Here is a 25,426-nt window from a genome sequence, read left to right on the forward strand (position 1 = left end):
TAATTACCTCCAGTGGCCTCATTTCCAAATACCATCATATTGGTGATTGAGGTTTCAACATGTGAATTTGGGGAGACACAATTCAATCCACAGCATCAATAAGGCAGTTGGTATTTGCTGAGCAATAAAGATCTGTCACACCACCTCACAAGTTTCTGATACAGTAGGTCTGGGTATATCCCAACCCTGTGTCTTTTGAGAAAGCTTCCCAGGTGATTCTGAGGCTACCACAGTTATACTTCACTTCCCCACACTAATGAACAGCTGTGTGGGGTCCTGACAGATGACATGGAGTCCATGCTACCATCTGGTAGCTCTTCAAATAGTCCTGGTGAGAGCTTTCTTCCTGGCTTGCACATGGCCATCTTCTCATGTCCTCTCATGGAGAAGAGAGAAGCAGCAGATGATGTGGGAGGAGGTCTCTCTTTTGTCTTTTCTTATAAAGACACTAATCTCACCACGTGGGAGATTAGTTGTCATAGTCTATTTGGACTGCTTAGCAAAATCCCATAGACTGGGTGGCTTATGAACACCATAAATTTATTTCTCACAGTTATGGGGGCTATAAAGTCCAAGGTCAAGGTGATGGCAGTTTCTGTGTCTGATGAGGACTCACTTTCTGGCTTATAGAAGGCGTTTCATTCTGTCTTCACAAGGTGGACGGGCAAGGGCCTCTTTTATAAAGGCATTAATCCCATTCATGAGGGTCTCACCTTCATGACTTAATCACCTTCCAAAGGCCTCATTTCTTAATACCATTAGATTGGGCAGTAGGCTTCAAAATAGGAATTTTGAGGGGACAGAAACATTTATAAGCTAGAATTGAGGAAGCAAAGCCTACACCCCTAAATCATATCAATGGCAATGTTAGGTACCCTATAGTCCTGTGAACTCTCTAGCTAATAATACCTGCCCAGCTCCCTCCAGATTCTGTCTTGGAACCTATGAGATGTGTAACCATAGCAGTTAAAGAGCACAGACTCTGGAGTCGGGCCTCCAGACTAAATGCAGGTGCTGTCACTTACCCCTGGAAGCTACAAATCTTATTCTGTTCAAAACTAACAAAGGGAAAGAAATAATCTTTACTGTGAAAATACTGGCAGGGATTTGAAGAAGTTTCTAAGGGGCCCAGCTTGGGTCATTTGTCCATCCCGGAGCCAGTCATTCTGGCCAAGGAGATGTCTGGCTCTGATGGACCAGGTATGTGTCAAATGCCCTTCCCATGGGCCAGTTAAGGATGAGGGCAGAGTTAGCTGCATCTGAACCTTGTGGACTAAACAGGATCACTATGGAAAGAGAAGAGGCTGCCCCAAGGAGAGGATGCTGGGCAGACCAACAGTAGGTGATCACAGCAACCTTGTCTTTTCTCCTGTGTAGCTTTGTTGGTAAGGAGGTTACTCAACTACAGAAGAAAATGAGGAGGTGTGGGGTCTGTAGGCTTCTTTCATGGGGGTTTTAGTTAGAGTGTAAGAACTGAGAAGTATAGAAAGATCTACGGTCAGAGGCTGCAGAACAGAACAGACACATTGGTTCTTTAGGGGTGAGGTTGCATATTCAGTAGTTAACCCCTTGAAGGCTGCTTGTCAGAGAACTTTTGGCATAGTGGGTTTTCCATTGGCTGTTGATTTAAGGTGGGGGTAGCAGGTCGGATGGGCTTTCCTGGTGGCTCAGCAGTAAAGAATCTGCCTGCAGTGCAGGAGACCTGGGTTCAATCCCTGGGTCAGGAAAACCCTGGAGGAGGGCATGGCAACCCACTCTAGTATTCCTGCTTAGAGAATCCCATGGACAAAGGAGCCTGGCGGGCTACATTCCATAGGGTCACACAAAGTTGGACATGACTGAAGCGATTAAACAGCAGCAGCAGCAGGTCAGAATCAACTTCAGTGGGAGCAGGGGAAGTCAGAAGAGTCTGCTATGACTTGCTTGTGAGAGATGGTAGGATAGGATCAGCTTTTTAGGATACGAGGGAATTTGACACAAGAGAATAGAGTAAGAGAGGGAAATTCTCATTAGTGGTGTTCCCAGGAATGATGATGTGGTAAATATAATAATAGTAAATATTTACTGAATGCTGGATTAACCCATTTAATTTTCATTAGGTAGATACCATTATTGAAGTACTTCATTTTAAAGATGAAGGAAACTGAAGAACAGAGAGGTTAAGTGACTTGTCTTTCTACTTATTCTGCCAGTAGATGGTAGGATCCAGATAATAGCCTCTCTGGCTCCAGAACTAATGTTTTTAACTACATCTCAACTTAGGGCTGCTGTTCTTATGCCATATGAAGTTCCACAGTTTTCCTGTTTTTCAAAGCTGTGGCAGGGTAACTGGTACTAGACTTGCCCTCTTTCTGTAGACAACTTTAAAAGTGAGCAAAATAAATAACAACTCTTTTAGGAACAGGACAATATGCAGAGAAGGACCATGTTCTTTAGAAGAGAAACATGAACTGAATCCCATAATCACTCCACATTTTCTCCTGCCTGTCTGGGGACAGTGCCAACCACAGTACAGAGAAGTGGAGGTAAGTTGAGCTGAGGAAGCAGACATCAGGGCTCAGGGCTGCTAGAGCAGCTGGAATTTGTAAGGTAGGGTACCAGAAGAGAAGATACTAAGTGAGGGTATAGGGGACAGAAATCTATAAGAATTTTCCGTAGGTCCTTGCCAGGAGCTTGAGTGAGACTCATGAGGCCTAGGAATATGCTGCTGCCATGGTGCTGAGGAAAATGAAGGTACTAGAGATGGGATTCTAGGAGACATTGGATTCCAAGATCAGCCACAATGAAAAAAAGTTGAGACCTCAGAAACAACACATTAGGAGTAAGAAACACACCCTGTGATAAAGGCCACACCCTAGAACAAAGGACAATGTTGAACTATACATGCTCTAAAAAAAGACAAATCCGGGCATAAAAAGATAAGAAAGAGCCTTGAGTAATTTAACTGGCTGTCATAACAAATCTAAACACTTTTGAAAGGAATTCATAATACAGACTCCTGGTATTATTATATTAAGTATTATATTATCTACAGTATTGAGCATTTGATGAAAACATTATAAGACATGCGAGGAATCAGAACAGTATATATGACTTATAATCAAGAAAAAAATCAGCTAATAAAGCCTAAAATGACCTAGATATTGGAATTAGCAGACAAAAACTTGAAAGCAATTATATGAGCTATGTTCAGGGAAAGGATTGTTATAATGAGTGAACAAATAGGGAATTTCTGCAGAGAAATGAAAACCTTGAAGCAATGGAAATTCTAAAGCTGTAAAGTACAATATCCACAATGAAAACCTCATTAGATGTACTTAACAGCAAATTAAAATCACAGAAGAAAAGTTTATTGCTCAAAGATAGATCAGTAGAAACCCTCTTATCCAAAGAATGAGGGGGGAAATTTTTTTTTTAATGAAGAGATTCTTAGTGACTTGTGGGACAATATCAAATAGTCTTCATGCATGTATTTGGAGCCCACAAGTAAAAAGGGAAAGAAAATGGACCAGGAAAAAATATTTGGAAAGAATGACCAAAAATTCCCCCAATTTGATGTGGGACGCCAATTTACATATTCAAGAAGCTCGGTGAACTCCCCACAGAATAAATCTGAAGATAACAATGCCTAGATACATCATAGAAAATCTGCTGAAAACAAAATATATCCCCCCAGATCTTACAAGCAGTCAGGTTTTAAAAAGACAAATTACATACAAGAGACAGTTGGCTTTTCATGAATACTAATGACAACTGACTTCTCATCAACCTTCTAGGCTCATTGTGATGAAAGCCAGAAAATGAAGTTAAAATATCATTAAGGTTATAAATGGAAAAAAAAAAAAAAACCTGTAAAATCCTAATTTTAAATCCAGTGAAAATATCCTTCAAAAATGAGAATGAAATAGAACATTTTCAGGTATATAAAAGGTAAGAGGACTTTTCACCAGTTAAGCTGCAGTATGAGAAACAGCAGTGGAATTTATTAAAGCTGAAAGGAAATTACAGCAAATTTAAAGTTGGATCTACAGGAGAAAATGAAGAGCATCAGAAATGGTAAATGTATAGGTAAATATAAAAAACTACTGCTTTTCTTTCTCTTTAATTTCTTTAAAAGACATATAACTACTTAATAATTAAGCAGTATATTATGAAGTTCACATTGCATATAGTTGAATAATATATGACCACGAGCACAAAGAACGGGGATTAATGGAATTATAGTATTGTAAGGGACTCATATTTTATATGAAGAGGTACGATGTTAACTCTAAGTAGGTTGTGATAAGTTAAGGATACAAGTTGTAATCCACAGAGGAACATTAAACATTAATACAAAGACAAGCTTAAAAAATCCAACAAAAGAACTAAAATGGAATCATAAAATGTCAGGTAGGTAGATAGAAAAAGAACAGAAGAACGATAAGAAAAGGAATTGGGCAATTAGAAAAACAAATAAGATGTGGATTCAAACCCAATCATTTCAATACTGATCATGTAAATGAAACAGAGACATCATTTAAAAGAAAGAGATTGCCAGAGAGGATCAAAATATCCTAGCACGTGGGACATTTACTACGTGCTATCTGCAAGAGAGAGATTTAAGTATAAAGACACTGTTATGGGATGAATTGTGCTGCCCCATGCCCCCCTCAAATTCATATGTTAAGGCCCTAATCCCCAATATGAATGCATTCAGAGATAAAGCTTTAAATAGATGATTGATTTAAATGGGGTTATGAGGGTGGCCCTCACCCAATATTTCCTTGTAAGAAGAGATTAGTGCACTCGTAAAGCAGACAAAGGGGCAATCACATGAGGACACAGGGTGATGGAAGTTGGCTATCTACAAGCTTCAGAAGAGAAGCCTTAGAAGAAACCAAACCTGCTGACTCCATGATCATGGACTTCTAGCTTTCAGAATTATGAGAAAATTAATTTCTGCTTTTTAAGCCCTTCAGTTGGTGGTATTTTGTATGACACACCTTATACAGGCACAGATAAGTTGGAAGGTAAAGGGATAAAAATAGATATACCATGCAAATACAAAATGTAAGGAAGCCAATGTGGCTATATTCATATCAATGTAGACTTCAGAACAAGAAGTATTACCAGTGATTAAAAAGGGATGTTTCACAACAGTAAAGTGGTCAATTCTTCTGGAAGACATTACAATCCTAAATGTGTATTACCTAATAACAGAGCTTTAAATAATGAAGCAAATACTATGAGAACTAAAGGAAGAAATTTGCAATCATATCTGAGATTCTGACACCTATTTTTGAATATTTGATTGAATGACTAGACTAATATCAGTAAGGACATAGAAGATTTGAACTACACTATTAACTAACTTAATCTATTTTATATCTGTAGACAATATGCTGAAAAACTACAGAATAAATTTTTTTCAAGGCACTTAAAACATTTGTCAATATAGATAAACTAATATTCTTCATGAATGCAAAATCCTCAATAAAATGTTTGAAAATATGAAGCAGTATATAAAAAGAATAATACATCATGACCAAGTAGAGTTTATCCCAGGAATGTGTGGTTGATTGAACATTTGAATGGCAATCATGTAATTCATCATATTAAAAAAATAAAGGGAAAAATAAATAATCATATCAGTAGATGCACAAAAGCATTAGACAGAAGTTAACATCCTTTGATGATAAAAACTCTTCAATCCATGAATAGAATTTCTTCAGCCTGAAAAAGATCATGTATGATAAACATGCTTAATGGTAAAATATTGGACACGTTCCTCCAAAAACTCAGAATAAAGCAAAAATTCTGCTCTCACTACCTATCATTGTCCTGAAGGTACTAGTCAGCCCTGTAAAGCAAGAAAAAGAGCTACAAATTAGAAAGGAAGAGTAAAAATGTCTTTATTTACAGACAGAATGATCATAATTGAATACTCAGTGTTGTTAAGAACATAATTTACTCTGAATTGAGCTATAGATTCAGTTCAATCCCATGTAAAATCCCAATAGCCCTGTTTATAGGAATAAACTGCTCTGAACACAGTTATATTTAGCATAGCTTCCAGAAGTTTGAAGATAACCTAAGAGAATTAAGATGCAAAGAAAGAAACCTTTCACTTTATTAAGTACTTGACTAATTTTTTATTTGTATTAATATACAATTAATACAATGTGCCAGACATAGAGTTAAGCATTTTTTAAGATATTTACTCTATTAATCTTTATAACAATCCATGTGAAAGGTACTAATATTAACCCCATGTTTTGGAAGAGGAAACAGTTTAAAGAGCTCAGACAAAGTAACATAACCATTTACCAGTAGTAGAGCTAGAATTTGAATCTGGGCAATCTGGCTCTAGTGTCCATGGTCTTAACAACTTTGCTACACTGCTCTTAACATCCTGACCTTCCTTTCAGGGGTCCCTTCTGTCTATGTTGCTAGGCCTTTTCGCCTCTGCCAAGTCAGAGTCCTTCTTATCATGGTCTTTCTTCACAGTCCAGGGCCCTAACTCCCTAACCTGTGGTCTTCTGGCCTGATGTGTTTGCCAGAGGAAGCAAAATGTCATTGACCTCCCAGCAGTCTCTGCAGAGATGCCCACAGTGCGGCATCCTTTTACACTGTTAAACAGGATAAATACTTAACTTTACAATCAGCCCATCACATTTTAATTTCTCAGCTGGTTTAAAAGCTCAGAACTGAGTATAGAAAAGTCTCCTCCAAAAATATTTGTCAGCATCTCTTCTAGAATGCAGAAACTACTGCAGCTTTAAACCAGCATTGTCTTGTCTCTGCTACATACACAGAAAGGCTATTTATAATCCTCCTGTGTGTACTTGGGAAAAGCCAGTTAAAGCTATGTGTGCTTTGAAAAGTGTAAAGTACTGTATTCAAGTAGAACATCATTTTTTGTTATTTTTTTCCACATTCATGAAAAGTTGTGAAATTAGACTACAGAGACCTCTTCTTTTGAAGCTTCCAGGGACGCCATATAAGTAACTCTAAGCTCTCAGTCATTCTGATAATTGATCATTTATTAAGTACCCACTGAAACAGATACCTAGTGATTCCAGCTGAATATTGACAGTCTCCCAAGTACAACAGCACTTAGAATTGTATGTCAAATAGCTTTTTCAAATCTAGGAGAGATGTCTCTCATTCCATTAGTGCCATCAGAGCTCCCTCCTCCCAGCCCAAGTGGCTGGGATGTTAGCAGGGTGACCATGTCATTTCCAAGCTGGCATCTTTTGTGATTTTGACCTCCATATCTTCAAAGGATCGAAGCACCCATCAAGGAGGGAGGTGACCTGCAGCCTCCATTGGGCTCTTTGCCAAAGGAGAAGGCACCAGAAATCCAGCGTCTGCAGGAGGAGTGGCAGAGCCAGAAGGCCAGATTGCAAGCCCAGGTAGAAGGATGGCCTTGGTGGGGATGCACCTCATGCTGAGTGAGACCCTGCCTCTCCCTTATTCTTGCAGACAACCTTGGAAATGCATGAGGGGCTCGATTCTTGTCCAAGCCGGGGAGGGCAGTCCAGGTCCAGGGCAAGGTGGGCTTCTTGGTTCTGTTCATTTATTCATTTAACACCTGCTATGAGCCAGGAACTCTTCTAGGTGCTTGTATATTATCAGTGAGCAAACCAGACAAAAGTCCTGGATTACAGGGCTTGTATTTTAGCAGAGGAGGTGGACACTGACAATAAACACTAGACATAAAAAATAAGCACTTACAATATTAGAAGATGTTAAGGGCTTTAGCAAAACGAAAAAACTGAGCAGGATAAAGAAGATTGAGTGGCTGTCTGGTGATGAGGGGTGGGTATAATACCAAATAGGATTGTCAGGGAAAGCTTCTATAAGAAAGGGAGATTTGGGCACGTGGGGCACGCAAGGGAGGCTGCTGTACAGATCTCTGGAGTGTTTTCTGGTCCCCTCTTGATTTCTCTTGGATGGCAAACATCCCAGCCCTTCTTCTCCATCCCTGGTATCCATGGCTCTAGCTGAGGAGCCCCTAGGAGGGCCAGCTGTCCCCGGGTCCTTCAAGCTTGCCGCTTCTACCCGCCTCAGCATTCTCATGGGTAAGGGAGGCTCACGTGGGCTGTGGAGACGTTCAGAAAGCTTTGATGTTTAAAGAAAATCCCAGGCAGGGTGAGGGTCCCAGCCTGAGGTTGGATGCCCTGGTGGGCAGGTCTCACAGATGCAGCAGGCCCTGGAGCAGTGTGCCACAAACTACAGGGAGGACCTGCGGGAGCTCAAGCAGCTTTCGGACCACGAGCGGGAGCAGCTGCGGCATGAGCTTCAGGAGACCATCCAGCAGAATCAGGCAGCGAAAGCCCAGCTTGAGGCTGCCCACAAGCGAGCTCTCTGCATGCTTGAGAAGGCTAAAAACCAGGAAGTCAAGGTAAAGGTGTTAACGATGATGTCCACTACCTACTACTGAGCTCTTGCTGTGCGAGCACCTGCTCAGCATTTTGGGAGGAGCCTGTCGTACAATATCTCCAGTCCCCATATTCATCTTACAAGGTCATTATTATCACATTCCCTTTTTCTGGATGAGGAAAGAGGCTCAGAGAGGTTTGGCAACTTGCTTAGGATCACACAGCTAGTAAGAGGCAAGACAAGGATTCAGACAGACTCAGGTCTGTTGAACTTCTGGTCATCTGCACATGACTTTTATATCGTAAGACCAACTTCTCTTTCATGACTTGGGCAATATCCTACAAAACAAATACTAAGAGCCCCCAAAGGGAAAAATAGATACCAGACTCAAAGTACTTGAATTCAAATGTCATCAAACATCTCAGCAGCAATAGGGAAGCTAGAAGATAATGATGCAATTCTGAGAAATTCAATTAAAACCATGAATAAGGGTGATAACTGAATAAAAATATTAGACACATAAAATATTAGGAAAATTACCTCCTATTATCAGTTTATGCCTCTTAGTTCTTCAATACCTACTTGTGATAATGATCTGTATTTAAGCATTTCTGCTCCTTTACAGAGCACAGTGTTAAGCTTTGTCAGTAGAGGGTGCTAGAGGCACCTTGCAGGAGGAAGGAGGCTTCCCTCCCTGGTTCTGGAAGGTGCATGTCTGCTGTTTCTGGCTTCCACTGCACACCTGAAAAGTGTCCTGGGTGTGTGGGGACGTTGATGATACTCTGCCCCAGTGACCTCACAATAATCTCACAGCCCTGGCCCAGACCCAGTGACTACCTTCCTGTGGCCTTGTGATGTGGACACCACAGACTCCATCCTCACACTTGCTGATCCTGCCTCTCTCTGAGTTCCTGTCCATTGCCTGCTGTCACCTGTACCTCAGAGGTTTGTTTCTTGCAACCCTCACAAAGCAAACACTGTCTGCTCCGGCAGCCCTCACACCTGCCCTGGTGCCCCCATTCCCTCTGGGCACCTGCCCACCTTGGTTCACCTGCACAGGTGGAGGGTTGCTCCTGCTTGACTCTGGCCTGGGCAACCCGGCCATCTCCATCAGTGAACTACCATCAACCTTCTCCAGCAAGGTCTGGATCCCAGGCTGGGGAAGGGCTCCCCATTCCAAGCTTTCCCTTTCTTGGATGGTCTCACTCAGCCTCAGAACACCCTTCAGAGTTCTTTTTGCATCTTCCATACACTTTTCCTCAGGAAGTTCCTTGAGGAATATCCCACCAAAACAAAGGAACATACCAAAAAAGAGGGAATAAAAGAGATCTAGCATACAGGGAATCTGGCACAGGAGAAAGGTTTCAGGAGCCCAGCTGTGCCACTAACAGAGCCTAGACTGGAGTCTAGACTGGAGCATGAGGACGGAGGGCTCCAGAAGAGATGCCTCCATGGAAAAATAGGCTTGATGGCTTCTCTGATCAATTTGGCCATGTGAAAAATTGTAGTGAACGTATTTTACAAAGCTTTTAGAGGTTGTAGGAAGACTTGGCCAAAAATCCAAAAAATAATAATAATAAAATACAGTAGTTATTAATGCAAGGAAAAACAAAACTTTGTATAAGGTAGACTTTTTATTTATTTCTTTATTTTTGGCTGTGCTGGGTCTTGTTTGGTGCACGTGGGCCTTCTCTGGTTGCAGTGGGGGCTGCTCTCTAGTTGCGGTGCACAGACTTGTCATTGCGGTGGCTTCTCTTGTGGCCAAGCACAGGCTCTAGAGCACACAGGCTTCAGTAGCTGTGGTACACGTGATTAGTTGCCCGGAGGCATGTGGAATCATCCCGGACCAGGGATTGAGCCCACATCCCCTGCATTGGCAGGTGGATTCCCAACTACTGGACCACCAGGAAATCCAGGGTAGATTTTAATAATTATAATTTATTTAGCTCAGCAGTAAATGGCATTTACTCACAAGAAGGAAACATTGAATATATTTCACTGTATTTAAAAAAGAAATATAACAATATTTGAGGAATGGAAGAGAAAGAATATATGAGACCAAAATCCTCATCTACCATAATAGAAAGACAATTTGTAATTTCTAAAATAATCAAGTTAAAGCAGAATGGAGATACTGTCTTGTTATTGGTGGTAAATATCAGAAGAAAGAACTAAGAGTTCCAATGGCTACCTCCAATAGACAGGATGCAGAGAGAAGAAGAAAGAGGGCTGGGAGGTGCTAGTTTTCATTTTTAAAAGCGGTATTTGGCTCTTTATACTGTGTTCATGCATTGCCCAGATAAAAATATAAAAGAAGCTTTTAGAAAAATGAGAGAGAAAAGAATGAGATAATGCATATGGACTGCTTGACACTTAGTAGGTGTCAGAATTTGTGAGTTCCTTTTCTTCTTTTATTCTCTTAAATCTTTCTCCAGCTTTGCTTTCAGTCTTCAAGAGCTAAGGCTGCCAAGTTCCCCACATTATTCACTGCTGGGTCATGCTGGGTCATGCTGGCCTTTGTGTTGGCTTGAGCTTTACCCCTCCAGGCCAAAGGCCTCAATCCCTTGCAGGAGGCAGAGGAAGCGTAGAGGCCTGTGGTGGGAGAGGGGGGAGTGTGCTCTGTCCATTGGGATGACCCACGGTTCTAAGCCCCAGTCCCTAGCAGCCATGGAACCAGATTCATGGAGTCTTCATTACTGGCTCCAGTCTACTTGGGGTGGTTCCAGAATGAGACCAAAGTGTTTGAAATTCTCACTGGAGATGGTAGACATATGATCATTCCTAATACAGGATAGTCACTGGGAGTGAGATGCCTGGGTTCAAATTCTGGGTCTGCCACCCACAAGAAAAGGGAGCTTAGGCTTCCTTGTGCTTCATTGTTCCCTATTCATAAAGTGAGGCTAGTCACATGTACCGTACAGAACCATTGAGAACATCAAAAGAGAACTCACCAGAATTGCTTAAAGCAATACATGACTAACACAATACAATACAATACTAACTACAGCCCATAGACTGTAGCCCCCCAGGCTCCTCTGTCCATGGGATTCTCCAGGCAAGAATACTGGAATGGGTGCCATTCCCTTCTTCAGGGGATCTTCCTGACACAGGGATTGAACCTGGGAATCCTGCATTGCAGGCAGATTCTTTACTGTCTGAACCACCAGAGAAGCCCCAGGGCAAACAAAAAGTTGGAGCAATTTGCCAGGGATGAATGTCTGGCTTGATATAAAATCTGGCCAGTAAGCCTTGCATGATCCTCACTGCCAAGGACTTCTGAGCCAGAAGGCAGGCAAGGCTAACCTAAAAAGAGATGGGCTCCATTTTTTGCAAACCTTTGCTTCAATCTCTCCATTCACATTTCCTTGGGATTAAAATGTCACCAGTTGGAGTGCTCTGAGCCTTGCAGCAAGTACAAGAAGGGGAAAGTATCAGAGAGTTTGAAAAGTACAAGACTTTTCTGTCTAGATAAACTCACCAGGGGACGACTGAGTTTCCCATGATAGGAATAAGACTGTTTCTCCCCATTCGCTGGGGAGCAGCGAAGCAAAGATGCTGCTGCCTTCTACTAGCTGCCGCGTCTGCTCTTTCCTGATGGGAGCCCCATGCATTTGATGCAGTCCCATTTCTCACTGTTCCTGGAGGTTGCTTGAGGGAGCAGGAAGGGCTTGGGCCCTGGATACCATCACCCATGGGTTACAATCCTGCACCCACCATTACTGGTTTTCAGTTAGGGCACTTTATTTTTCTGAGCTTGTTTCCTCCTAATCCTGTATCTTTTCTGTGTGACCTTGGGAAAGCTAATTCATCTCTCTCAGCCTCAGTTTCCTCACCTGAAAAGTGGGATGTGTTAACTGGAACTCTTTGTTGCAAAAGTAATAGAAACTATTAGTTTTTTGTTGCTGCTGTAGCAAAATTACCACAAACTTGGTGGCTGAGCACAACACAGATTTATTATCTGACAGTGCTGGAAGTCAGAAGTCCTAAAATCAAGGTGCTGACAGGGCTGTGTCCCTTCTAAAGGCCCTAGAGAAGAACCTGTTTTCTTGCTTTTCCTAGTTAGTGTCTGTCTCTTTCCCCCACCTCCTAACACCAAATCCCCAGTGATTGTTCCAGTTTTGAACAGCTGTCCACTCTGGTCCAGTCAGCTGTGAACCAGCTAGTTTCACACAGCACAAAATGGCTGCTGTGGCCAGGTCCTTACTGTCATTCCAGATGAGTAGGGGAGCAGTCACTGTAGCCTGATAAGCCCTCCATTGGGGAGTAGCAAGTGCTCAGGGATGCCCCCGACAACGAGGAAGAATTAGGCAAAGGGGACAGGTCTCCCCCTCTGTGCACTTTCATGCCTCCGTCCTCCCACTTGTGCCCACAGGCCACAGAAGAACGCCTGAAGAAGGAATCCAGCCACAGCCTCCAGATCCAGCACCAGGCGCACCGGCTAGAGATGCAGGCCTTGGAGGAAAAGGCCCGGCAAGAGCTCCAAAGGGAGTTGGAGAGGATCCAGGCTCAGCAGGCACTGCTGTTAGGTATGCATCAGCGGTGCACCCATCAGGGGTTGGGGCAGCAGGGTGGGGGGTGGTAAGGACCAGGGTGACTCTCCTGGCTCTGCCACCAACCAGCTGCGAGATGTGCATCAGGTCACACACAGCCTTGTTTTCCTTTTCTATGAAGTTAAGTTGCACTTGTCTGTCCATCATAGAAGTGTTGTATGGATTTGATGAGATATTAAATATAAAATGCTTAGCATATAAATGAGCCCACTAACTCATATAAATGAGTTAGTGCAGATAATATTATCATCATTATCTTCGTCATCATTACTGAGCATTAGCCAGATCTCAGCCTTTGTGAGAGTTTCATGCTGCTGCTGCTAAGTCACTTCAGTCATGTCCGACTCTGTGCGACCCATAGACGGCAGCCCAGCAGGCTCCCCTGTCCCTGGGATTCTCCAGGGAAGAACACTGGAGTGGGTTGCCATTTCCTCCTCCAATGCATCAAAGTGAAAAGTGAAAGTGAAGTCGCCCAGTCGTGTCTTAGCGACCCCATGGACTGCAGCCTACCAGGCTCCTCCATCCATGGGATTTTCCAGGCAAGAGTGCTGGAGTGGGGTGCTATGAGATGGCCTCAAACTCTCATTTCAAAAGATTTCTGTAAAGCTGGGGACTTAAGCCCCCAGGATTCTGGGTGTGCCTCTGCTTTTTTCCCTGCCTTCACATTCTCAGCAGGAAGCTCAGTTCCTCTTCAGTTTTCACAGCAAAAACTTGTCACACAAAGCATTCTGGAAGTTTCCAGAGGCAATATAGATCTCCAGAGTCAAACTGCATGGGCTTGAAGCCTGACTGTTCAATGTGCACTAGCTGTGTGACCTCAGGCAAGTTGCTTAAGTGCTCTGTGACTCAGTTGCTCGTCTGTAAAATGGGAATAATAGTATCGCCTTCATTGGGCTATTACAATTACATGAGTATATACATGGGAAGTGCTTAGAATAGCGCCTGGTAAATGCTGTATAAATGTTCACTGTCATTACTGCTGAATATTCCACCTTTGCATGGCTGACTGTAAGGGGCTCTGTCTGTTTTTGTAGATCATCTCTATCCCTCACTTTCTCCTTTACTCTCATCTTCTTTCTCACTCTTAAGAGCAAGACAAATGTTCTCCTTATTTCATGTCTAGCATTAAAGACCATATAGACCTTTTAAAAAATTTCTTCAAACCCTGACAGCGCTCTCCTTAAGAGAGTTTTAGGAAGAGTATTTTCTTTACCTCCATAAGTGAATAAGATCTACTTGCTGCTTGATTTCATTAGACAATATGACATGCTCACTGCATGTCAGCACATCAGCCTGTCATGTTTCCAGATGAAGGAGAGAAAGAGTCCCACAGATTTCCCAGTTAGCAGCTACCCTGGAATGGAGGTGGCCACGTGGGAAATGCCAAAGTTTGTGCATCTTAAGAAGACACATTATACAAGATAAAACCCAGGTTGTACCACACTTCTCAGGAACCAGACGCCCCAGACTGAGATCAGGCTGGACAACCCTGATGAGTCCACAGCAATCATCTTTGCTGCCCCGTCCCTGGCCTCTCTGACCCCACAGCAGCCTGGTCCTTACCTGGATGAAAGATTCTAGAGAGACCCTGGGGACAGACTGGCATGCTCAGCACAAGTCCCAGGAAGAAAGGGCTTTGTGGACTCTGTAATGATGATAGCAAATCGTGGGCTTTGTGGGTGGCACTGGGTGGGGGGAGCACAGACCACCACCAGGTGATACTAGGACTTCCTGGTCCAAGTTACTCCCCTTCCATCATCTGTGTGAGACACACCTGACATGCAGTATAGGTCACTGTGTGAGGAGGGGGAAGGGTGAGTGTCCACCGGGCTGCCTGACGCACTGCGGTGGGTACCTAGATGTGCTGGTTGAATAGGTGGATTGGCAGGTGGAGGGATGGGGGTGTAGATGGGTAAATGAATGGATGGTGAGGAAATATGAGAAAAGAGGGGCAGGTAATGAATGAACCCTCTGTAGTTCATGCTTTGCTAAAGGGTTTTATTACACATATTTTTATGATGAAGGATTTCAAAAATTGGGTTGTGTTTAAGCTGTAGAAATCACTATTAAAATCCTAGAGGAGAAGGAAGATGATGAAATAAATTTTTCAACAGAATAGCATCAGAATAATTAAACTTTTATATGTGTTTAAATACTGTCCTTTCAGGGAAGCATAGTAAACTTGTGGGAAATCTTTTACAACTGGGACACTTTCATAATATCATTAATTTTCACTCTAAACATCTTTTATTTATTTTACAAATATATGTTGAGCACTTGCTCTATACTGAGTCCTGTACTATGTATCTTATGGTGTCTGGGATTATTGGAACAATGTTTCAAAAGTAATTTGCAGTAACTAAAATATAAAGTCTCAAAAGTCCATAATGGAAAATAAAGTATCAAATTTACTAGCACTTGAAAATCATATTCTCTTTAAAAATTAATAACTCACTGAATACTGTCTACTCCATCAGAAAATGTTCTTTTCGAAATGATTATTTTATTTGCCTTTTGATCATGCTGGGAAGTGTCACACTATCAGAAATCACCCACAATCCTCAGAGGAGAAATTGTACTTCCTGGTTGTACTGGTCCCTGAGTTAAGGAGGGCATGTATGTTTCTCCTGGATGATTCTGGTTTTCATAATGACTCTGTTGGGATGATATGCCATCCCCTCCCTGCTGTCCACAATCCAGCTAGGAACTTACATCCATGAGAAGGAGAACCTGTGATTGTTTGTCTCCTTGAGAATTAGCATAAATATATGTCAACATTTCCAATTTGAGACCTGTACTTCAAGAAGAGGCCACTGGGTCATATGCTAATTCCCTGTTCTTAATTTTCTGTCTTGGTGCTGAGGCCAAGTGTTGCCTCAGGGTTCAGCTCTGGATTCAGGCTGTCCCACCCCCGATCCTAACCAACTAGCAATGGTTAAGCAGGTGATTCTGAGGGAAGAAGAACCACGGAAAGTGTTGAATTCTGACACTATGACTTATTAGCAGTATAGCTCTGGGCTGCTTAGCCTTTCTGAGGTTCTGTTCCTTCATCATAAAGTGGGAGGGATAATACTGGATAGGATGGTTGTAGGGTTTCACTGAAAACACTTTTTAAGGGCTTAACACATTTAGTACTCCATAAATGGTATTACTGTTGCTGTTCTCTTGAAACAGGTAAGTTTGGGGAACGTGAACCAACACCTACAGCTGCTCCCCACCCTAACCCACCCCAGACTTTGGCCTCAGCATGCCCCTGACCTTCCACTGCTCTTCCTTTTGCAGAGTCCCTGAGACAGGAGCTGGCAGAGCAGCGGGCTGCCTGCTCTGAGCACCAGAAGGACCTGGAGGTGCTGCAGACTGAGCTGAGGGCCCTGGACAGCATGGGCAGACGCCAGGCCATCACCCAGTGTCCAGGGGACAGCGAGGACCATGCTGGGACTTCAGAGGTCAGCACCCCTGCCCTGCCCACACCCTTCTTGGAGCAGCATCAGGGAGAGGTTCCAAGTGCTCTTTCACCCCCTCTCCTTCCACAGGCCTGGGGGATACTTCATGAGCCTGCAGGTTCTCATCTCTGGAAAGGAAAAACAAGTTTTAAGTACAGCCTGTTATTTTAAATTCAGATGAAATAGCATCTCAGGGTGTTGGTGACAGACAGGCGCTACAGACAGCCCATCTGGGTCACTCCATGGACCTGCACAAAATTTCTCAGAACACCTCACCAAACAGACTCCTGCCTAGATGTCCCTTGTTCCCATGAATGGGGGATGTCTTTCTGTCACTAAAGCTCTGAACTTTCTGGTCAGACTTGGCCCATCATTTTCCTTCTTGCCTATCCATAATTCCTACCTTGCTAGGTAGCACAGGGACCCCCTAACAACCCAGACATCTCTCCCTAGCCCACCACATTGGGCCTCAGGTATCCATCTAAGGCACCTCTGTCTAAAGCCTTCAGTGGCTCCCTGCTGCTATCAGAATAAGCTCCCAGTGCCCAGTCTGATGTTGAAAAGCCTTCAGCCACTGGCTGCATTTCCCTCTCTACTCTAAACGTGGCCTCTGCCTCCTGCCTCAGTGCCTTTGCGTGTGCCCTCCCCCCTGCCTGGGACCCTTCCTCCCTTTTCAGTGCCCAGCTGATCCTTCCAGGCTGGGGGTCTCCCATCCACACCCATGACTTCTCTCCACCCTCTGAGTGCCTGGAGCACTTCCTGTTACTGCAGCTCAGCTGGCACCCGCATCTACTGCCTGTCCTATTAGGGACCCATCGCTACATGGATATCCTTGTTTCCTCGACCGGACTACGAGTCCTTTTAGAACAAGCCATGTCTGTCCATCTCAGTCCACCCCAGCCCCAGCACTTGGCACACAGCTCTGCACACAGAAGAGTCTCCACCAGAGCACGCAAATGGCCATGACTAGTTGGTGTCCCAGCCCTGCTGAAGATCAGAGGAACATGGGGATCATTCATTCCAGATTTTGCTGGTACTGAGAATCTGAACACAATTTCTGTGTTGAATGAGAATTATTAACAACTGATATATCACAGTGAGTTCAGCTCAGTTGGTAAAGTCTGCTGCTGCTGCTAAATCACTTCAGTCGTGTCCGACTCTGTGCGACCCCATAGACAGCAGCCCAACAGGCTCCCCCGTCCCTGGGATTCTCCAGGCAAGAACACTGCTGTGGGTTGCCATTTCCTTCTCCAATGCAGGAAAATGAAAAGTGAAAGTGAAGTCGCTCAGTCGTGTCCGACTCTTCGCAACCCCATGGACTGCAGCCTACCAGGCTCCTCCATCCATGGGGTTTTCCAGGCAAGAGTACTAGAGTGGGGTGCCATCGCCTTCTCCGTGGTAAAGTCTAGCAGAGGAAAAACAGAACATGATCCATTAAATGTTCTAGATTGGTGGGAGCCACCTGGACCTATGGTAGGGGACAGGGGAAGTGTGGGATGGTGACAGCTGGTGGCTGGAGGGTTCAGTGATAGGCCCACTGCAATGAGTGACAGGCTCACCTGAGGGCTATAGATAGAGACTCAGGCTGGGTGGAGAGACAGTACCTGGTCATCAATTTGCCGGCCTCACCTACATCTCACTGGAGGGAAGCCCTGAACACTCATGGAGAAACAGCAGACTCTGGATGATCTCCCACACAGAGAAGAAATGTATTCATAAGAAGGAATAACTCCAGGCAGCAGGAATGAAGGGGCAGCAGTGAGGGGGCAGGCAGAATATAAGGATGCACTGATGGATACCACTGCAGGTAAGTGGTGTTCCATCCACTGGGATCTTCTGAGAGCCCCATGAAATAATTCTCAAATCTGTCCCAGCCAAGGACAGAGAGGGATGGACTTACCCGTCAGCTTCTCTCTCCCTCTAGTCAAGGGTGGCCCCACAGAACCTTAACTCAGCACTTCTGGGTCACGCAGATGTGAGTGCCAGGTGGTGCCCATGAGTGTCCCACACCATGTGCGCCCCAGGGCTGGAAGCAAGAAGTATGGGGCCTGGGCCACGCATGCCCCCTCTGCAATGCTGTTCAGTCTTCGTGTGGAAGGAACAGGCGCACAAACCTTCAGGCACGTTTGCGTGGCCTTGAAAACTGCTACATTCACCAATCGGAGATTAACTGTGCCCCCATTTAATGTTGCACATAAATCTTTATATTTCTGTCTGGACCTTGGCATTTCAAGCATCATTTCACAGCAGGCATTCATTTGGCACCTACTGAATTCCAGACACTGTGCTAGGTGGTATAGAATTGGGAAGATTCAAGTGGAGATGGCTCCTTCCTTTTCTCCACCTGCTGGTCTGATAGAAAAAAACAGCACTTCAGCAAATCAGTGCACTTCTGTGTAACCTCTACACAGATGGGATCTGGCTCTCAGAGAAAAGACATCTCCTTGCCTCTCCCCCAAGGAGATGAGAAAGTATCACCAAGGCAGGAATGATTGGGTGTGGAGGGCACTCTAGGTAAAGAGACGGGTGAGGGCAAAGTGTGGGGCAGTGGATTATAACTGCGGTGGCCTCAGAATCACCTGGGAAGCTTTTCTCAGAAGACACAGGGCTGAGATCTATCCAGACTCATTCTTCCAGAATCTTGGGAGGAGGTGTGATAGATCGTTATCTTTCAGCAAATATTCACTCTCCCCTTCCTCTGCCCTCTGTGGTGTTGCCCCAGATTTACATGTTAAAACCCTAATCACCAATATGATGGAATTTGGAAATGAAACTTTGGGGGATAACTAGTGAATTAATGTCCTTACAAGAAGAGACACGAGACATTCCCCCCACCCCCACACACACATAGACTCCACAGAGGTGGAGTGTTGGGCTTGTTTTGATTTAAGCCACATTCTTGGCTCACCAGAATCATTCGACTTTTCTAGAGCCAAATTTGGCCAACTCTCAAAGCTGAAAACTTCAAGAGACTAGACATTAGCTCCTGAATCAAGTGCGGAATTTGGGCTCTAAGCTGGGTCTTTGCGGCGGTACATCTATGGCCCTTGTCTGCCATTGAGTCTCCTGTAAACGGTTCTTCTGGCTGCTTTCTCCCCAGAAGGAGGGCGGCCCGGGCCAGGCGGGCTCCCCCAAAAGCAAGAGCGCAGCGGAGCTCCAGCCCAGGGAGGGATGCAGCCTCCGGGAGGAGAACTCGCAGCTCAAGGAGGCAGTGAAGCGGCTGCAGGCCGAGGTGGAACAGCACCAGCAGGAGGCGCTGCAGCTCCGCGACCAGAGCAGGTCGGTCTGAGGCTCCCAGCTTCCCTCCCTCCCTCTCCCCCAACTCTGCCCCTTAGTGAGCCTCTGGGGTTTAAGATTAGGTTACACCATCGGCATCTTCCCAAAGAAAAGACTCCCTAGTAGCCAGGACTTCACTGGTGTTACTCCTTTGACCCATGGAAGGTATCAGTGGTCTAGGAATTCTAGATCTCAAAACTGCTGCAGAGGATAAGCCCTGAAGTAGAGGGAGGGGTCGATGCTGGGTTTACCCTATTTCCCTACAGATCAGGAAATTTATGGAATCAAACTTAATACCAAAAGTATTCTTAAAACCAGCCTTAGGGAGATGGTGCAGCGGCATAGTTTAAAAAACAGTGCTGTGTGCTCCTGTTAATAGCTGTGTGACCTTGGGCAAGTCTGCTAACCTCTCCTACCTGTAAACTAGGAAACACTACCTCTCTTGGGGCTATTGTAGATGCAGTGAAACATATTGGAAGATGCTTACCACGGACTGACCCTGGTACTTGGTAAATTGTAGTGATAACTATGATTTTCTTATCTAGCTTGGATAGCCCTTTTTCCATCCTGAATTCACAGCCTTTTTTCACCTTGATGGAAAGTTTATAACTACAACTTTAATTTTGTTAATGGATATAGGACTTTTCAGGTTATCTGTTTCTTCCTGAGCAAGCTTTGGTAATTTGTATCTTTGAAGGCACTTATCCATTTCACCCCAGTGTTTGAATGTCCCTGCTGCTGCTGCTGCTAAGTCGCTTCAGTCGTGTCCGATTCTGTGCGACCCCATAGATGGCAGCCCACCAGGCTTCCCTGTTCCTGGGATTCTCCAGGCAAGAACACTGGAGTGGGTTGCCATTTCCTTCTCCAATGCATGAAAGTGAAAACTGAAAGTGAAGCTGCTCAGTCATGCCAACTCTTAGCGACCCCATGGACTGCAGCCTACCAGGCTCCTCTGTGCATGGGATTTTCCAGGCAAGACTGCCGGAGTGGGGTACCATTGCCTTCTCCGTTTGAATGTCCCAGTTTCCAGCATAAAGATCAAGTGAAAGTAGGCCTGAGAATAGCCATGAACCCACTTGCCAAGATGGAGCACCTTAAATTCAATTAGGGACTCACCTTTTAACACTGGAATAAGGACACTGGACCAGAGTAGGGGTTCCTAATTATTTCCGGTTACAGCTTCCTCCAAATGAGGAAAGCAACAGTCCCTCTCCTGGAGAAGGGTATCCTCACACAAAAATATGCATGTACTTTTGGAAGGTGTCAGGCCCTCAGGCTGGTCTGTGGATCCCTTAGTGCCCCACCCCAAGGTTAAGAAAAGTGATATTAATAGCTGATGGTCAAATATATACTTTGTGCAACGGGCTGTCCTGGACATGGATTAACATGTTTCATCCTTGCAATAACCCTACAAGGTAGCCCCTATTGTCAGTCACACGGAGAAACTGAGCCAAGCCTAGCTTGCCCAAGGTCGCACAACTAGGAAGTGATGGGGGAGGTCATGGATGGACACTGGTAGCCTAAATGCTGTTCTCTTAGCCACTCTCAGACCCTGCCTTTCCAGACTGGACTGCAGGTCTCCCAGCTCTCAGAGTCCCAACAGTCGGCAATTCTGATTAAGAATCTCAGCCTCCAGGCCTCCCCACCTGCTCCCCAGTGTTTTCTGGGACTCCTTTCCTGAGCTGTCCTCCCACCTTTCCCCTTGAAGACTGCCCTTTGTGCTCAGGTCCTTCATGGAATGCTGGGGTGGAAGGTGCTGAGAAGGTGTCCTGCAAGATGGGTTTATTCTGGTCCCCACAACTCAGAGAACCCAGGTCTCCTTCCCACCATGTCCTGACCTCAGATTCTGCAGGCCACCCAGCAGAGTGAGGAGAAACTCCAGTACCCTAGAAGTTCAGTTGCTAGATGCCTGAGCAAGCCCAGCTGTGCTTCTCCTCCCACCCCACACCCCCACCCCTCCAGGCTGCTGGAGGAGGATCAGCAAGCCCAGCGGGCCCGGGAGGTGGAGATCCTGCGCCAGGAACACCGGAAGGAGATGCAGGCCATGGTGGCTGATTTCAGCAGTGCTCAAGCCCGGCTCCAGGCCCGGCTGGCTGCCCTGGAAACCGAGTAAGTGAGGCTTTGGCCCCAGGCTGGGAGGGACTTGTAGATGTACCATTTTGCTAGGGGGACCAACTCATCCCAGTGTCCCTGGGACTCTCCTAGTTTTATAACTAGAAGTCCTGAGTTCCAGAAGCGCCTCAGTTCCAGGCAAACTGGGAAGGTTGGTCACCCGTCCTTTTATGAGAGACAACATTCCTGTCTCATGCAGGGCACTGTTAATCTGTGAGGAATGAGCATGGTTTAACCCTCACGCTTGGAAGAAATCAGAAGGATCAAGGCTGCTTTTTTTATGAGCATTTTCCCCCTAATATGCATCATCTCATTTAATCCTCACAGCAGTTCTTTTTTTTTTTAATTAATTTTAATTGGAGGCTAATTACAGCATTGTGGTGGTTTTGCCATACATTGACATGAATCAGCCATGGGTGTACATGTGTTCCCTATCCTGAAACCCCTCCAACCTCCCTCCCCATCCCATCCCTCAGGGTCATCCCAGTGCACCAGCCCTGAACACCCTGTCGCATGCATTGAACCTGGGCTAATGATCTATTTCACATATGGTTATATACATGTTTCAGTGCTATTCTCTCAAATCATCCCACCCTGGCCTTCTCCCACAAAGTCCAAAAGTCTGTTCTTTACATCTGTGTCTCTTTTGCTCTCACAGAAGTTCTTAAAGGTAGAAGCTTATTCCCATGGACAGATTAAGAAACCAAGAGCCCTTCTTGCAAGCATTCATCTATTCATTCAACAAATAATTGTTAAGGGCCTTCTGTGTGCCTTGCACTGTTTTAGGTTCTGGAGTTACAGTGGGAATAAAACAAAAACTGTGCTCTCATAGCACTCACAAATTCTAGATGGAGATTTTGACAAAGAGTAAACAAACAAATATTAAACTTCATAACAGTGAAAATGCTATAAGGAAAACAGGATCAATATCTGGAGTGCCAAGGGTGGGCAAGGAGGTGACATTTAAGCATAAGGAGGCATGGAAATGAGAGCGATATTTGGACCAAGAGCTTCCAATCAGACAGAACAGCAAGTGCAAAGGCCCTGGAGCCTGCCTCCAAGACCAAACAGCCAGAAGGCTTAAGTGGAATGAATGGGAGAGTGATGGTAGGAACTAAGGTTGGCAGAATAACTGGGAGGGATAAAGAAGATGCTCCACTGAGTGAGAACGGGTTTGGGTGTATTTGTGTGGAGTGCATGGGGAAGCCCTTGCTTCAGAAGCAAGAGCTTCTGACTCACCTTTTAACAGGGTCATTTCTGACTGCTGAGAAGAGACTGGGGGATCAGGGTTAGTGACAAGGTGACCAGGTCAAGCAGCACTAAGTAACTTTACATGTCACCTGTCTTACCCTTAACTTGTGCTTTTAAAAACTGTCCCCAACTGTCTCCAATATAAAGCAAATCATCCAAAATCTGGAGTAGGTTTTACCATCTACCATCTAATGGGTTCTTACCCATGTGCCAGGCATACATTATCTCATTGAATCCTCACAACCACCCAGTTTCATACCCATTTTAAAGAAGGAACTGAGGGTTATGGGCAAAATACCCATTCCATACCTAAAAAAAAACAGAACTGGGTTAAGAGCCCGGGTCCTCTCACCCCAAGCCCTGGCCTCTTATCAACTAGTCAGTGGATCACCTGCAGCCCCCCTCCCTCCACCACCGTCCACAGGTTATTTCTCTCCAGCTTCACACTGAAAGGGCTGTGGGTACCTGCTACCCCGCTATTTTGCAGAACCAGCTCATGCCGTGCTCTCTGGCTGCCAGGAGATGGCGATAGAACCACATCTGTATTAGCACAATCTGCTGTCGTTAGCAGCAGTGGGGACATTTGCCAGCCAAGGCCACTTTCCCCAAACTTCCCTGGTTCTTGAAGCCCCAGTGAATGTGACATCTATGTGCACAGATCTTTGATTCCTGGGCCCTACAGCCCAGGAATGACACATGTCAGACTGGGAGTTGGGGTCCTGGGCTCCATCCACCTGGAGCTCTGCAACCAACTCACTGGCTGACCCTGGGCCTCAGTTTCCCCTTTGGTGAACAGAGAGTAGCCAGCCAGGCCAAGCACATGGCAGCATCCCCATCATGTCCACATCTCCCTCCTCGCAGTTGAGTCATTGCGGCACAGGGGCTAACTGCATGCCTGCTTGAAACAGACTGAAAGATTCCGGAGAGAAGCCAGGGAAGGGGGCATCCAGGCCGGAGGACGTTCAGCTCATAGGCCGTCTGCAGACCCGCTTGAAGGAGAGGGAGGAGATCATCAAGCAGCTCACGGTGAGGCTTCAGGGGCGTTCACTTTAGCCTGGCACTTCCCTGGGGGCCTAAAACTGTATTCCTGATAACCTAAAACCACCTTACAAAAGGTCCTCGGTTATTGTTTCCCTGTTATATAAAATAACACATGCTCACTAGAAAAAATTAACACAGGAAAGTAGAAAGCAAAAATAATCACTCTGCTCCCAAGTCCTACACCATCTGCCTGTTTGTTGGTATTGGTTTTGCTAACCTATAGAATTTGGGAAAATCTAGAATGACTTGGACCTCACATCCTTGTCTCCTCACTTTGACCATTACTTTAGGATTTGTCCAGCCTTCCTATGCTCCACGCTTTGGTTGAAAGTTCTCTATAAGCCAGCTCCCAGTGGTTTACATTTAGCTCTGGGGACATTGGCTGAAACACTTGCTTCTGTCGGCGTGGCCCACATGGGTCAGCTAGTTAGCCACATGAGAAGTCTAGCCACTTCCCTGTGTCTCTCCCTTTGCCACCTTGGTCCAGGCCCCACTGCCTCTTACAGTGAGAGTCCTTTGGACTCCCCACTCACTCCAGCCTCACCCTACTCTGCTGACCTCACAGCAACCAGGGTAATTTTAGTAAAATGTAAGACAGATCACAGCACAGCTCTGTTCAGTACTACCTATGGCTCCTTGTCCTTCTCAGAGTAAAATCAATGGTCTTATAGTGGCTTACACAGCTACACATCCTCCCACAACACACACACACACTTGTAACTCACACCCATCCTTGCACCCTCCTGCTCCCCAGGCACACTGCTTCATGTCAAGATGATGAGGAAAACTTAACCCACTAACTGAAAATTAGATGATACTAATAAGGAATTGGAGAAGGAAATGGCAACCCATTCCAGCATTCTTGCCTGGAGAATTCCAGGGACAATAGAGCCTGGCAGGCTACAGTCCATGAGTCGCAAAGAGTCAGACTTGACTAAGCGACTAACACACAATAAGGAATTGTTTGTTAAGTGTGACAGAAGCATCATGGTTATGTTTTGTAAAGAGTCCTTATCTCTTAGAAATACTTATCAATGTTTTTACAGATGAAATTTTACAACTGGACCTTATTTTAAAAACAAGACATCTGGAAAGAAAAACCGTGGAAAATGACACAGATAAAAGATTGACCATATAGCGATTGTGTTATTGTTTAGTCAAAGTCATGTCCAACTCTTTTAGACTGTCTAACCCCATGGACTGTAGGCCACGAGGCTCCTCTGTCCATGGAATTTCCCACGCAAGAATAATGGAGTCGGTTGCATTTCCTTCTGAGATCTTCCTGACTTAGGGATTGAATCCACATCTTTGGCATTGGTAGGCAGATTCTTTACCACTGAGCCGCCAAGAAGACCCATAGAACAATTGTACCTGGGTGTTTTTTAA

The 25,426-nt window shown here is 45.0% G+C and overlaps 1 protein-coding gene across 2 annotated transcripts in view; it reads left to right on the top strand.

The window, feature by feature from the left end:
- FAM184B (family with sequence similarity 184 member B) overlaps positions 1-25,426 on the top strand; it is a 119,474-nt gene that overhangs the window by 89,518 nt on the left and 4,530 nt on the right. Inside the window, exons 9-15 of one of the 2 annotated variants that reach the window (XM_086406363.1) lie at positions 7,268-7,397; positions 8,177-8,389; positions 12,740-12,893; positions 16,200-16,363; positions 19,461-19,639; positions 21,599-21,745; positions 23,908-24,025. In XM_086406363.1, the coding sequence (XP_086262489.1) occupies positions 7,268-7,397; positions 8,177-8,389; positions 12,740-12,893; positions 16,200-16,363; positions 19,461-19,639; positions 21,599-21,745; positions 23,908-24,025 (1,105 nt within the window). The remainder of the gene's footprint in view (positions 1-7,267; positions 7,398-8,176; positions 8,390-12,739; positions 12,894-16,199; positions 16,364-19,460; positions 19,640-21,598; positions 21,746-23,907; positions 24,026-25,426) is intronic. The other variant, XM_086406364.1, reaches the window with a different exon arrangement.

The sequence above is a fragment of the Bos grunniens genome, chromosome 6 (genome assembly GCF_055505025.1).
Source record: "Bos grunniens cultivar Pamir isolate PY7600 chromosome 6, Bosgru_T2T1.0, whole genome shotgun sequence".
Taxonomy (NCBI): domain Eukaryota; kingdom Metazoa; phylum Chordata; class Mammalia; order Artiodactyla; family Bovidae; genus Bos; species Bos grunniens.